Below are 15,304 nucleotides of genomic sequence, written 5' to 3' on the forward strand. Positions count from 1 at the left end.
TAGAGTGCCTACTCTCTGCCAGATACTGGTTTAAGTGCTTTTACCTATTAAATCACTTAATCCTCAGGGCAACCTTATAAAGTAGGTGATATTATCATTCCCATTTTACAGGTGAGAAAACCGAGGCACAGAAAAGTGAAGTTACATCCTCAAGCTCCCCAGGGAAATCCAGGATTGGAATGCAGACAGTCTGACTCAGAAACAGTGCTCATAAGTGCCCTCCTGTCCTGCACAAGGCACACGTAGGGGACGTAGGTCTGCTTAAAGAAACTTCTCACCACTTCCTCAACACACACAGATGCGCACGCTCACTCTTCCAAATAGAACAATAATCAATGAGCGGGTAGCTTCTATGGTTGGACGTGTTTGGAGCATTTCATCTGCAGAATCTATTGAACCAGATACAGTCAGACATTTACTCAGAACAGATAAAAGCCAGTATGGGCTGAGTAAAACACAGTTGTTCAAGCGTATCACCGACTGCCTTGCAGATTCCCCAGACCACACGTGATTACCACTAATTAGAGGGTGATGTTGCCTGGGTCAAAGAGGAGCCACAAATTAGGTGGGGGGAGGTGGTTCATTTAGAGCAGCTTCGAGCAAATTGCTGTTCAACTGCAGTTGTGGTTGACTTGGTGTCTTACAAGCAACACACACCGAGTGAAGGAAAGGGAATTCGTAGGCATATTTAAAATAATAAGAAGAATGACTGTAGGGCTTACATAAATGCCAGGTGCTGTGCTGGGTATATCGCCTCATTCAGTCCTTACCGCAACCTTCTGAATCATCAATCGCCCCAGGGCTGGGACGGTGACTAATAATAAAGCGGTACATTATTATCCTTATGATAAAAATAGGTATGGGCTTGTTCCTGTAACTTGCTCCAGGGGCTCCCCAACCTCAAAAGCGGACTTGGCTCTATGGAGCCCCATGCACATTCACTGAGGACCAAATCTGTAGGGCAACAATACCTAAATGAACATTCAGGAGGTTTTCACTGTGGGAGCTTGGTGTATGTGGCTTTTCAGGTAATTTCCCTCATCTAAATAACTTCTTGAGAGAAGACAGTTCCTTCAAGTGCACGGCCCAAAGCTCTGAGGGGAAGGCCGCATCCTCATAAGCAGAAACCTGGGGCTAGTTATGTGCCAGTTATGTGCCGGGCTGTTCGGACCCTCAACGGCCAGATTGAGGGCAGGAAAGCGCACATACCTCCTGATTTTTCCTGCTTTCCTGTAGGATCGGGCTTGGTTGACAAGAGCATCCCACCAGACACCGCAGCGCTGACTGTGGAGGCTGAGTCATGGGCTCTGGAGACAAAGGGCCAACTTGCAAATCCCAGCTCCATCACTTCCCAGCTATATGACGTTGGCAAGGTGCTTAACTCAGGAGTCTTAGTTTCTTCATCTGTAGAATGCGCGTAACAATAAAACATCCCACCCAAGGCTGGTGTGAGGATTGATGGGGTTACTTTCAGCATGTGCTCTGCAGAGGGCTTAATGCCTCAGGACAAGAAATGCTAGTCATCATTACTGGGATATCAACGGTGGAATCCTGGGCAATTGCTTCCCTTCTGGAGGTGAGGTGTGATGGCAACATCATTGGACTGGGCTCAAGAGAGTTACTTTGTGCTCAGCTCACCTCCTGTTGTACAAGGAACCATGACCCATCTGCCAGCATTAGGTGAGAAATAGACAAGGAAGAGGAAACTTTTCAGAGACCCACTTTTAAAATGTCTCCATCTGACCACTTCCTAACGGAGGGCTGATGGGGAAGGGTCCATTTTCCTTTTCTGTAAGTCCCATAGGCCCTGCTGGCTGTTTCTTTTCTGATAACTAGAGGTTTCTCTCCCCACAGGGGCCCCTTTCTTTCCCCTGAACCAGAAGGGAAGGTCCCCTTTCTCTCTTCAGTAATGGGCAAGAACAACGTTCCATTGACAACTTGAATGGAGCATTTCTTACCCTGGGACTCTTCCTGCTGCAGAGGCAGGGACCTTTTCTCTCTCCATTGGCTTCCAAAGATGATGATTCCAGCTCTCCAGAGGCGGCCAGGGCAGGGCGGTTCAGGATTTCTGATTCCGGCACGATCTGAGGAAGGGAAGCTGCTCAGTTTCAGGGTCTCTGTAACAGGCCATTTTCCTTATGATTTCTGACATGCGCCAGTGCCAGAATTTTCCCTGTGTTGCCTGCCTCTGGGCCTGCCCTGACCACCCAGCAACATTCCCTCCTTTCACACCACCTTCCCTCACTCTGCTTCATTTTCCATTAGAGCGCTTAGCACCACCTGGTCCATTTCTATTAACATGTTTATTGTTTGTTCTTGCTCTTGTGGGAGCAGGAGGTCCAGGAGAGTAGGGACTCTGCCTTGTTCATTGCCCAATCCCTAGTGTCCGGCACAGACCCTGGCAGCTGGTACGTGCTCAATGGAGATTTCGTGAATGAATGAATGAATGAGTGAAGGCTGAAAGGTATTTCTGGTTTCCCTCTAAAATCCGGAAAATGACTTTCTGATACATGGATAACTGGAGTCTAGCTGCAATCGTTCTTCCAGAATGGCCTGGGGTTGGATCCGTCAACCAACTGGCATGATCCTTCTAGGGCCTGGCAAACTAGAGACACAGGTTATGACCTGATCCCTGCTCTCTGGGCAGACAGAATTTGGCTGGTGAGACAAAGCTCACAAAGGACAGGGTAAAATGAACCCCAGCAGAAGAGAAGGTCTTAACAGCTTGGACAGCTATGGAGGTAGGTGGGGTGGGGTGGGGGTAGGGGACAGGTCTGCAGCCTCTCTGTTTATCCCCGTGTCTTGAGAGAGAAGGAAGCCAGGTTGACAGCCAGGTGCTGAGGGGCTTGGGTCCTTCAGGTGTCTAGTTTCTTGGCGCTCTCTGCAGAGACTACCCAGAAACCACACCGATGTTTCCAGGAAGTGTGCACTAACTGCATGTCTTCTGTAGGTTTTCTCCCCTCCTTCCTTTTCTATCTCACTGCTTCTTGCAAATTAAAAAGCGAATCAGAGAGCAATGTTAAAAATAATCAAACCACAGCTAAAGGAAGGCGCTATCAACAGAAGAAAGGGGGAAAAAATGGAGTTGAATATTATTCCGCAATGCTTTATACACAGGCCCTGTGATTATTCATTCTGTGAAACCCTGGGGGCCTGGGGGGAATTAATGGGGCCACCATTACTTGCCTTTTGCATTGCTTAAACGGGCCATAAGAATGAGCATTGGTTTCAGGGCCACTGTCTGGAAAAAGTCATGCTATGGGGAGGGAAGTTGTCAAGAAAGAGGGAAAACCCACAGGTCCAGTTTTCCTAGATTGTAAATTCTCACTGTCATCTGGTTACGCCTCTCCTAATCAAAATCAGCTTGGGGCATCAGGGGGTCCTGAAGGAAAAGAAGATATGAAGACCCTAAGAATGTAGACTCGAGGATCCCCAACCGTCCAGGCTCACCAGCCCGAAACTGGGTGTCTGAGGGAGGGCCAGGAGCTTCTGAAAGGTCAGCGCTCCAAGCCGGAGCTGGGCAGAGAGGTGGGGAGTGGGTTTATGCCCCTTTGGCGTTTTCAAGGCTCCCAGTATATGAAAACATGGGGTCACAAAAACTGTGGCATATTTAAAAATAATTATACTTAACAAATGAGACGTTTGAATACCCAAGCAAACCAAGAAAACAAGACAATGGTGCTATTCACAAAGTAAATCCAGGACTTACTAAAAGTATGAATTTGGCTAAACGGGTGATGGGGATTAAGGAGGACACTTGTCGTAATGAGCACTGGGTGTTATAGGTAAGCGATGAATCACTGAACTCTACTCCTGAAATGAATATTACATTATATGTTAACTAATTAGAAGTTAAATAAAAATCTGGGAAAAAAAAGTATGAATTCAGGATGTGTCGCATGCTGCTGGTGGCAGGGATGGACATGGGACACGCACGTGTGTCTGGCAATATCTTCTTTCTGTTCTGTTGGTGGATCCCCTTGACCCTGTGGGTAACCCAGAGAATACTGTTAAGTCTAAATTTGAGTCCTGCTTCAATGGGGAGCCCTCCTTTCCTCACTCTGATGCTCTGGGCAATTAAGTCACTTCTACCTATCCTTTGATACTTGTTAATGCTTGTCCTGCTCTGCTGTCTGGGAAGACATAGAAGGGCCTCCTTTCCGGGCTTGGCCTCCAGGCGCTGAGGGTGGGGTAGCCTAGGATGAGTTGGCAGCTCTGTCGCTGGCTCCTTGGGGCCTCTCCCAATGTCACGGTTTGTTCAGGACATTTTCTCTGAGTCACCCTTGGTGATAAGACGGGCGAGAGCCTCTAAGCAAGTCAGGTTTTGGATTCTTACCATCAGAGGCTTGATTTCAGAATTTGCAAGTTCTTTAACAAAACTACAGGAGCTTGGGCAGAGCTGTAGTCATTCCAGGAGCCAAAACAGCCGAGACAACAATAAACAGAACCCAGAACCCACCGCATAAGATTGAAGGAAGCTTTATTCTCTGGCTCCCCACTGCTGCCTTCACTTACTCATTCAGCCAATACTTACTGAGCCCCTTAGCCAGGCACCATGCTAAGTGCTGGAGGAGTAATGGTGAGCCGATGCAGACCTAGGTCCCTCCTGAGTGAAGTCCACTGTGTCGTGGGGGGCTAGGGACCCTAAATGAAAATCACAAAGCATTGTAAATAGCCATAGCAGCAAGTGCTCCAAAGGAGAGGTACATGCTACTATGAGCACCTATATGGGGTCTGGCTTAATTGGGAGGGAAAATGAAGGATCTCTGAAGCCAGATATTGAGCGGGATCTAAGGGAGGAGAAGGGAAAGAGAGAGAAGTCTCTTTTTGGAACCAACAATGCATGTACAAAGGCCCTGGGGTGGGACAGAAGAGAATATAAAAACCAGAGAAGGAAGTGGGGCTGGAGCAGGGTGGTGGAGATTTAGGGTCATGCCTGAGGCATGTTGGAGCTGGGGCAGGGTGGGGAGGCCTAGCATGGTCTGCACGAAGGAGGCCACTTTCAAAGGGCTTCTGGGCCTCCCAGATTTTCTTTCAGCCTCAGAGCAATGGGAAGTCACTGAAGGGCTTAAAGCAGGGGGAGGAGACTGGGGAACGCCTGAATCACATTAGCATTTTGAAAGATCCCTCTGGCTGCGGCACTAAGGTCTCTGAAGGTGATTTCTGCTTCATAAGCAGGGCCAGGATTCAGTTACTGGAAGGGGAAGCTGGGGTGGCGCAGCCCGATGTGAGTTTGAATCCCAGCTTCTTGCTTCATTTCCAGCGTAGCCTAGGGCAAACCAGCATTTCAGACTCTCAGTTTCCTCCTATATAAAGTGGGGATAATAATACCTCCTTGCGCGTTGGTGTGAGGGATAAGCAAATTTCAGTAAATAAATGGTCTGGCCTGACACACTGCAAACTTCCCTTGGGATTTTTAAAAGTAGAAACCTGCTGTGATATTATACAGAGTACGAAAAAGCCAAGACTCAGCCCATCATGACTTTCAGCTTTACATGTAGGACATATTTTGGACGTCCTCTGAACTTCACCTTCCTACAGATGGATAGTCTGGAAATGCAGCTGCTGCTTCTTTAAACAACAGGACAATAAAACAACCGCGTAGTAAACTGTTTGTACAAGGTGCTACGGCCACGCCTTCTGATTTTGGCATTTATCAGATGACAAACCATGGAGAGATGAACCAGAAAACGTACACATGACAAGGGAGCATCACAGAGCAGCAAGTCACTGGCTGTGGGTTAAGTGCGTTTGTTGGTGATGAGTAAGAGTCTGCTGGGCGTCTTATATTTAGCTGGAGTGGGGCTGGTAAGTGAGCCTGTTTTGTTCAGGCCTGGTTTGGACATTCCAGCCCTGTCTTCTCCTAAACAGCCCAGGGCCCTGGTGTAAGGGTGCTCCAGATGACCTTAAGTCAAGGGCCTTGTCAAAAAGACTCAGGAGCCAACTTGAAGAGGCTCTCACTGGCCAGTGATGAGACAATGTGAGTACCAAGGATATGAAACATATCAATTACGTTTAATTTCTTGAGTCGCTCGTGACATTGACAAACATATTGATCACCATTGCAAGGTGATAGGAAACCAATATATTATTTTGAAAATTTGTGAATAAAGGAAAGGAATCAAACATTTAAACTGTCTTTCTGACAGAAACTGTGCCAGAGAGTAGCTGAGGGGAAGTTTATCCTTATAGGAATATTTCACCTGACAAACAGAGAAGGAATGACAGAGTTAGATTATCACCACTCTGTGACCCTTCATAAATTAAGGAATCTAGATATTAATCATCAATGTCTGCTAATATCATAAAACGATAGAAAGGACCTCCCTCCCCCTCCCCCCATCATGTGCTGCCTGATGGAAGCAGACAAAGAAATAAAATTTTGCCAAGAACAACAACAAAAACTGAACTGGAAACAAGTGAACTAGACCCAGCCACAAATTTTAAGAAAGGCAGGGGTGTTAAATAACACAGGCTGTGGGAAACAACATGGCAAAGGGCCCAGTTCCTAAAAAAACCAAAAAAACAAAAAGGAATTACAAGAGAAAAGGAGATAGACAGAAACACACTTTAGTACGGTATATTACCCAACTACAATGTATGAATTAAAATAAACTATAAGCATCTTTTTTAAAACATCAATGAGAAACTTCAAATCTTGCTGGGATATTTCATGATTTTTAAGGAATTATTAATTTTTTAGGTGTGCTAATGGTATCATGGTTCAGTTAAAAAAAGCTTGCTTTTATTTATTTATTTATTTATTTATTTATTTATTTATTTATTTAAGCAATGCAACCTAACATACGTGCAGATGAATGATATGCTGTCTGGAATCTGCTTCAACATAATAGGAGGGATGAGGGTAGGATGGGGAGGGTAAGAAAGCCTATTAGCCCTGAGCTGACAATTGATGATGGGCCACAGTCTCACGGGAGTTTGATATTTCCCTTAATAGAAAGTTAAAAAATAAATCCATTGACCAATCCAAAATCTGTGGATCACTTTCTTGTAATATTTAGCTATTACTGATAGCATTATATTAACAGGAAGCCTCATTTGGGCGTTTCGTCCAGTTACTTTCAAGGGATGTCTGAGGGCTGGCCTTGGCAATTAGGAAACGCGGGCTCTAATCTTACTTTCCCGTTCACCAGCTGAGTGATTTTGGAACTTCAGCTCTCTGGGTCTCCCTGCACTCCTCTGGGAAACGAGGGGCAGGGATGATTTCTAACATCCTGCTGGCTGTGTTTGCTGAGAGCGGTGAAGAGATTTGGGGCCTACAGTCTGTCTGGCTTGGAATCTCAGTTTTCCCATATGTATCCTCGGTGAATTTACTTAATCCCCCAGAGCTTTAGCTTCCAGATTTGTGAGATGGAAAGAACAGTAATGCTTACCCCAGAGGGATCTTGTGAAGATTAAATGAGATACTGAATGTATTCATTCCATGAACACTGAGCACCTAGCTTCCAGCTCTGGGAGGGGCAGAGGGTGGAGCAGTGAGGAAAATGCTGGAGCCAGGCTGTTTGGAGCCTAACCGGGGATCCCAGACAACACTCAGTAAACACTAAATAAGAAGCAGGATTTCAAACAGCTAGAGCTAGGAAGAAAACCCAACACAGCTATTTCATGGGGGGCTACTTTCAGGAAGGTGGGTCGCAAATTTAAATAGGTTGGTTGGGTTGAGGAAGTTTGCCCGCCAAGCGTGCATAAATGAATTGACTACATCTTTGTCTACCCTGGCTCCACATTTGGCAATGTGTGGGCATTTCTGATTGCCACACGGAGGGCGTGGGGAGGGGGTGGTTCTGGCATCTAGTGGATAAAGGCTACCAGGGATGCCATGCAATATCCCTCAACCCAGTATCCCCCACACCAAAAAATTATCAAGTCCGAAGCGTGAATAGTGGCAGGATTGAGAAACCTTAATAGAGAAAGAACAGCAGGGCAAGGGTCCTGGGTCAGAAGGGAGCTTGTCGTGTGTGGGGTACAAACGGAAAGCCAGTGTAGTGAGAAACCAGGATGGTGACAGAGGACACAGAGGGAGGTGGGGTTAGATGAAGGAGCGCCTTTTAAGGCACAGTGAGGAACCCCAGAATTATGAATTATCCCCAAAGCAGGGGGCAGCCCTTGGAGAGTTTTGAGCAGGGGAGGAAGTTAAGTCAGGTAATGCGCTTAGCACATATAAGCTCTCCAATAAATACTGTCTATCATCACCAGCACCTTTGCATCTTTGCTACTTGGCCCCCGCCCAAATCCAGGCCTCAGCGCGGCCGCAGTAACTAACTCCTCCTGGCCAGCAGGGGGCGCCGGCCGACACTTGGCCTCCGGCCGCCCAGGGCGGGCCTCCTCTTGCCGTCCCCCTTCCTCCTCTTTTCCCCTCAGGAGAAGTCGGGAAGGTGGCGGCGGCGGCGGAGGCGGAGGCGGCGTCGGTTGTCCCGGCCGGGCCGGTTGGTGTGACCCGTCAGCCCGCGCTCCGCAGCGTCCGCGCCGCGCCCAGCGCAGTCGAGTCGAGCCGAGGCGGCCAGGTCCGGCGCGGGCGGCGCGCGCTGACGGAGGGCGGCGGCCGCGGCCAGGGCGGCCCGTGGGACCGCGGGCCCCCGGCGCAGCGCCGCCCGGCTCCCGCTCCCGGCCCTGCCGGCCTCCTCCCTCGGCGCCGCGGCCATGGCGGCCAGCGCGAAGCGGAAGCAGGAGGAGAAGCACCTGAAGATGCTGCGGGACATGACCGGTCTCCCGCACAACCGAAAGTGCTTCGACTGCGACCAGCGCGGCCCCACCTACGTGAACATGACGATCGGCTCCTTCGTCTGTACCTCCTGCTCCGGCAGCCTGTGAGTGCCGGGCGACCCGGCGGGCGTGGGCCCTTCCCCCGGGGTGGGGGGCGGGGGAGCGGGCGGCGGGGCGGGGCGGGGGCGCCGGGCGGCGCGGGAGGAAAGCGGGGGCGCCCGCGCGCGCCGGGGCGGCAGTTGGGGCGCGGGGGAGCGGGGAGGGGCGGCGGAGGCCCGCGGGTGGGCTGCGCTCGGCCCCTGCCTCCGGGCTGGGGATGCGCCTTCGTTTTCTCCGGGCGAGGGTCCCGACCCGGGGCAGCCTTCGTGGGTGGGGCGTGGGCGAAGGTGGGGTCAGGAAGGGGCGCCCGGGGCGAGCATCGCTGGTCCCCGCGGAGCCGGCGCCGCCTCCCTCGGGCCTCCGCTCTCCAGGGCGCTGAGCCGATGGGGCTGTAAGGGAGAGACCGGAGGAGGCTGGGGAGGGCCGTGCGGGTCTTTTGTGTGCCCCGCCTCTCGGCGGCCGGGGCGCGGAGGTCCCCTTCGAGGCACCTGCCGGGCGCCCGTGGAGGGGGTGGGGGAGAAGCTAGGGTGGGAAAGAGCAAGGATGCGTAGCCTGGGCTTTTTTTCCCCTCGGGTGCAGAGTACCTAGGTCACTGGGAGAAAGCAGGCACTTAGGAATAGTAGCGGGATTAAAATGTCTTGATGGCAGAGATTTGAATCCCAAGGGAAAAGTTCGAGAGGCTTAATTGCGAGAGAGGAAGAGAAGCAGATGTGAGGTGGTAGGGTTTTAGCCTCATGGTCCAAAGAGAGTCTTGAGTTTGGGAAAAGTTTTAATGGAAATAAGATACTGACTGGAAGCTGTGTCATTGTACTTGTGGTGGTGTCTGTAAGATTTCTCTGTCAGTATCGGTAGCAGGCTGTATACAGAAATTGGGAGAGATGGGAAGACAGCATTGCTTCAGAAAAATGGAGATTACCGTCTTGACTTATTGGGATGGTTTGTATTCTTCTTTGCTTCATTAAGCTTTATTTTGATAAGATTCTTGTTACTCTGAAATTTTCTTTGGAAAGTGTGCGGATGATTTTGGAACTGATAAGTTGCTTTTTATGTACTAATTATCTTGTATTTAAAGTAGTCGCTAAATGTTCTTAAAACCTTTGTTGCACCAAAACATCTACTTAGGTTCTTCATTTGTAGCATTCTTTCGTATAAAGTAATTTGGGTACCCCCCCAAAAAAACCTTTTAAGATTAATACTGAGGCAAAGTACCATAATATATTAGAAAATATTTGGAAAATGCAGGACATGCCCAGCAGTGCACGATTTGCTTTTTTTTCTTCATGTTGGGCAACAAGGCATTATTAGTCTTTGAATGTTATTTCCTCAACAAACATATACCGGGTGTCTGCTGTGTTCTTTGTGAAGCCTTGGGATGTGCTGATGAATACAGTAAAATCCCTGTTCTTTTGGTGCTTATATTCTACTACGGGAGATAATAATACATAAGTAATTAAATGAGAAAAATGTCCGGGATAAGTATGCACTATAATAGTATGATAGCAGAGATCTTGTTTGAGAGGTTACTTTTAGATTGTAGTTAGGGAAGCACTCTTGAGAAGTTGACAATTAGTGATATTGAATTACAGCAGAATCCTAGAGCTGGGTGGAATCTAGGAGATAGTTTGGTTCATACTTTTCACTTGCAGATAAAGTGACATGGATTAGGCAACTTTGGTTCTAGAAAAGCCAACAGTCCAGTGTTTTAAGTGTATTTGATTTTTATTATGTGCATAGTAAATATGTCCTTTGTTTACTAAACACGAGCTTTTGGTACCTATGAAATACTTGGTTTGGAAAAAATGTATAAAGTTACTGTTTGGAATTTCTGATGTTTCTCTGTGGTTCTTACGTCTGGCAGGGCAACATTTAGTATATGCAGCAAATATATGAGCTCAAGAAATATTTACACTTTTCTTCCTAAAACCCACATTTCTGGAACATTGTATATAAGGATATTTCAGTATAATGACAATTGTTTATTTTAAAGAATTTAATCTGTAATAGATAGGGCTTCATATCTCCATTCACTGATGATTTTACAAATGTTTATTGCTTCACTGGCCTGTGTCATACATTGTGGGAGGGACTGGTGTTCCTTGGATCCTCCTATCTTTAAGGAGCCTGCATTTTAAATATGTAAACAGTGATGACACATTGTAATATTTCCTTTCTGTAAATGAGCTATCCCTGAAATATGTAAATGGGTAGAGAAAGCTTCACAGAAGATCTGATGCCTGAGCAAAGACCTTTAAAGACAAGATCCATGTGGCTGACTGCATGTTGTTGAAAGAACAAGTACTTGTGAGCTAGATAAACCTGGTCCTAAATGCTGGCTCTGCTTATTAGCTGTGTGGTATTGAGAATGTCACTCAAGTCTCCTTGAGTTTGAATTTTCTCATCCATGAATAGTGAGGATAAGGTTTACCTTGTAGATTTTGGATGTAGATTAGTTTTCAGTATTAGAGATAACATGTGTTTAACGTCTCACTTGATGCCTGGTGCATAATAGCTGTGCAGTAGATGGGAGGTATTAACAAGGGGGAAAGGATATTCCATGAGTAGGGAACAGTATGTGAAAGAACATTGAAATGAGAAGCACCCTTATAAAAGTCTATGAGTTTGCATTTTTCTCTGTTTTTAAGTAAGACTTCTTCCAGTGGCTTAATGATGTTGCCTAGATTTCTCTCATCCAAAGATGGCTGCTTCCAGCTCTTGGGGCTGCATATTGCCTTATTTTATATCGTGTCCCAACTTTTCCAGAAGTTCTGCGATTCACTCAGGTCATATAGCTACCTTTAATAGTGCCCTGATTGGACTCATATTCTACAATGACTTCATTGGAACAACAAAGATCCCCAAATAGAGTTCTCAAATCAGAAATCTGGGATTCTTGGGAAGTAAGGAATAGATGCTCGATCAAATGTCTATTGCAAAAATATTGAAGGGACCCTATTGAAGCTCCTGAGGATTTCTGTCCTTGAAAAGCAGTAATAAAGGAATATAATTTGAAAAGAATTAAGTAACTGTTGAGTTTATAATTATTATATGTTTGCTATTTGGATGATACCGTATACTTGGAAAAATAAAATTTTGAAATCAGATTCTGCCATTGCCACTAGCTTTGTGACTTAGGACAAGGTATTAAGCCAGGCCACCATGTGCCAGTTGACTTGGATCCATCTTTTCAGCCTTGGTTTCTTTTGTATTAAGAAGATAATGCCGTAGCTTAAGGTTGGTATGAGGATTAGATGGTACAATTTGAGTAGTTACTGAACATATACTATATGAGAAGATGAGGCTAAGCAGTGGATTTTCAAAGTATAAGGCCTCTAGCTATCATCAGGAAAACTTGATTGCCTAGAAAAGGCTCATATACAATAAACAGTATCTACTGTCATGAATTCTAAATTTTGGAGGTTAGTCACGTACCTTTTATCATTAATTTAGCAGTATCTTTGTTTAAACAAATTGAACAAGCATCTTAGTGTTTAGACTCAGGGAATCTTTTTCCCAGTGACTGTCATATGCTTGTTTGATGCTCATTCAGAGTATATAACTGAATTCAGATTGCGAAACTTTAAATTTAGGTGCAGTTATACTATTTATTACTGAGGTAGAATGGGGGTATTGTAAGAGATCTGTCACTTTCTTTCTGGTTCTTGCTACTGAAATACTTAAAATTATGAATGGATAACCAACAACAAAACGTTGCCTTCATGCCAAAGAATTTTAGTTGATTTAAAGACTAGTTTTAGACCAAATTATTTAACATTAGTGTAATCTGTAAATAAGAATTGTTCATCTTTAAAAAGTGATTCACAAGTTTTTCAGGGAGGGTTTAGATAAAAAAATACCATTTAAGAAACACTCTGTCTCAATACCAGCTATTTTATGTGGACAGGGTATTTGAAGTGGGAATTTCATGGGTGTATAAATATAGCCTGATATAACTTACACGTTATTAATTTTGTGTGCATTTTGACTTTTATAGTGAGTATTGCAAGAATTTTAACTTTAAAGTTAGATGAAAGGGCATTTAATCTGTTTTTATACATTTATTAGCATTAGAGTGGTTTGGAATCAAATACTGTTTTGGAGCTCTGTAATATTCAGGACCTCATGAGGTTACAGTGGGCAGTGATTTATATCTTAAATTCCTTTTTCATTTTTTTAGTACTCTAATGTTTGATGAGGTATTATATGAGGTATTTTGAAAATGTACAATTTCAATTTAGTATAAGTGGGAAAATTACTTGATGCTTCCCCATTATGAAGGACAGAATTTTTTTTAAAGCAAATAATGAACTTCCTGGCACTAGTACCTGTGTTGGGGATATAACAATTAAAGTATTTGTTGAAATGGAAAATATAATAATAACTATTAGTCACATTTATTGAGTGGTAGCTGTGTGCCAGGTGTGATTCTAATAAAAATCTTATGAGGAGGGTGCTGTTATTCCTCCCCTGTCCCCCAGCTTTAAATTGTAAAATTAGCATAAATTCTTAATGCTTTGTTGTGATACCCTGGTTGATGTTGAGATCCAGAACTAATGATGATTGTACCACTAACAAAGGTATAAAGGTTTCCCATGAATTATTGTAAATTATTGTGAATTCTGTATTTTGGGGATTTAAATAGTAGATTTTAAACTTCATTGGATTTTAAAAGCAAGACAGATAGTTTATGGATGTACGTGCATTTTTGCTGTATAGCGATGCTTATTAAAAAAAAGGAACTTAACTTTTCTTAAGTTTGTGTTTTCTTTTGAATTTTATTCAGAAATTGCTGTTGTGTATTGTGAGTGTAATGGGAATTTGACGCTGACTGTTTTGAATTTGGCCCATCTATATACACTGCCATGAATGAGTTCTCTTGCTATTTTCTTTATCTGAGTTGTAATTAAAACCTCTCATCCTGTGCACGTAGAATTGATAGTGATCAGATTTAAACTGAGGGTTCTAGATGGGAGGGGGTGGGGGGATGGGTTAGCCTGGTGATGGATATTGAAGAGGACAGGTACTGCATAGAGCACTGGGTGTTATACGCAAACAATGAATCATGGAACACTACATCAAAAACTAATGATGTAATGTATGGTGATTAACATAACAATGATAAAAATAAGATAGTGATCAGATTTAAAAGTCAATTATGTATGTATGCATATATATGTATGTTTTTATATACTTAGGTTTTTTATTTTAACATAATTGTTAATTTGCCAGTGTTTTAATGTAACACCTAGTACTTTTCTTTGAGAGTGGTTCCGCTGGTTAGATTCTTTGTCCCTTTTATATAACCCAGACTCTCATTGTGTTTACAGTGTTTAGAATTCTAAGTTACTTTTTAAAGTCAGTTGCTTGCAGGGCGCCTGGGTGGCTCAGTCTTTAAACATCTACCTTCGGCTCAGGTCATGATCTCAGGGTCCTGGGATCGAGCCCCGCCCGGGCTCCCTGCTCCACAGGAAGCCTGCTTCTCCCTCTCCCACTCTCCCTGCTTGTGTTCCCTCTTTCACTGTGTCTCTCTCTGTCAAATAGATGAATAAAATCTTAGAAAAAAAAATAAGTTGAGTGCTGGATTGTTCTAGATCTTTCAGTCTTTTACAATTCTTTTCTACAGTTAAGTAACAGCTTTTCATGGTAATTGAATTTAGTTGTCTCTAAAATACTTCGTTTTTGTGGAAACAGTTCTCACTTGTGTATTTTACAAAATATTCACTTCAACTATATATTTCCTAAATATTATGCCAACTGTATTACCAGGTTATTATATTAAACAACTCTTGATAAACATAAAACTCAGTTGGAAGGAGCAGGAGAGAGTGGCTTCCTAGCTATGTTTGTTGTGCAGTAGGGATTTGCTGTAGGTTTTTCGTCAGGGAGGAGAAAATGGATTCATCTTGCAAATTGATTAAGAGGGACTCTTCTGTAGTGCTATGAACATCTTCTTGTCCTGGGAAAACTTTTAAGCATGTGTGGTATGGTGACATCATATTTTCACTCTTTTCTATACAACATGCATAATGCTCATATTCTTGAGAAATTCCTATGGAGATATTCAGGACTAGGTGGTGTTACCCTTCCTATTTTCCCCCTGATTAATGCATTTCCCACTTCATTTTTTTTTTTTTTTAATTTGAGTGAGAGAATGAGAGAGGGAGAGAGAGCACGAGAAGGGGGAGGGTCAGAGGGAGAAGCAGACTCCCTGCTGAGCAGGGAGCCAGATGTGGGACTTCATCCTGGCACTCCAGAATCATGACCTGAGCCAAAGGCAGTCACTTAACCAACTGAGCCACCCATGTGCCCCTGCATTTCCCACTTCATATAGTCAGAGTGATAATTGGTTAGGAATACCCATCATGGATTCTCTAATGTATATAGAAAAAGGGAAATCATTCATAACTTTGGGTACTTAATTAATAGCAGGTTCCTTGTGACATCCTTTATAGGCCCACACATGAGAGCTCTTTGCCTTAAAGAC

At 44.7% G+C, this 15,304-nt stretch overlaps 1 protein-coding gene and 1 long non-coding RNA gene across 16 annotated transcripts in view; one reads left to right on the forward strand and one right to left on the reverse strand.

Moving 5' to 3' along the window:
* LOC113919423 overlaps positions 1 to 8,893 on the reverse strand; it is a 43,619-nt gene extending 34,726 nt beyond the window's left edge. For all 3 annotated transcript variants that reach the window (XR_003518994.2, XR_003518995.1, XR_003518993.1), the window contains exons 1-4: positions 8,779 to 8,893; positions 4,535 to 4,644; positions 1,959 to 2,084; positions 1,210 to 1,404 (exon numbers count right to left, since the gene is read on the reverse strand). This is a non-coding gene — a long non-coding RNA (uncharacterized LOC113919423). The remainder of the gene's footprint in view (positions 1 to 1,209; positions 1,405 to 1,958; positions 2,085 to 4,534; positions 4,645 to 8,778) is intronic.
* The window catches only part of AGFG1 (ArfGAP with FG repeats 1), a 79,226-nt gene continuing 72,290 nt past the window's right edge, over positions 8,369 to 15,304 (forward strand). For 4 of the 13 annotated variants that reach the window (XM_027588453.2, XM_027588454.2, XM_027588456.2 and 1 more), the window contains exon 1: positions 8,372 to 8,828. In XM_027588453.2, coding sequence (XP_027444254.1) covers positions 8,662 to 8,828 — 167 coding nt within the window. In that variant the 5' untranslated portion in view covers positions 8,372 to 8,661. Of the gene's footprint in view, positions 8,829 to 9,019; positions 9,760 to 15,304 lie in introns of those variants that run through there. The other 9 variants (XM_027588449.2, XM_027588452.2, XM_027588460.2 and 6 more) reach the window with 5 other exon arrangements.

This window comes from Zalophus californianus, chromosome 3 (assembly GCF_009762305.2).
Source record: "Zalophus californianus isolate mZalCal1 chromosome 3, mZalCal1.pri.v2, whole genome shotgun sequence".
Taxonomy (NCBI): Eukaryota; Metazoa; Chordata; class Mammalia; order Carnivora; family Otariidae; genus Zalophus; species Zalophus californianus.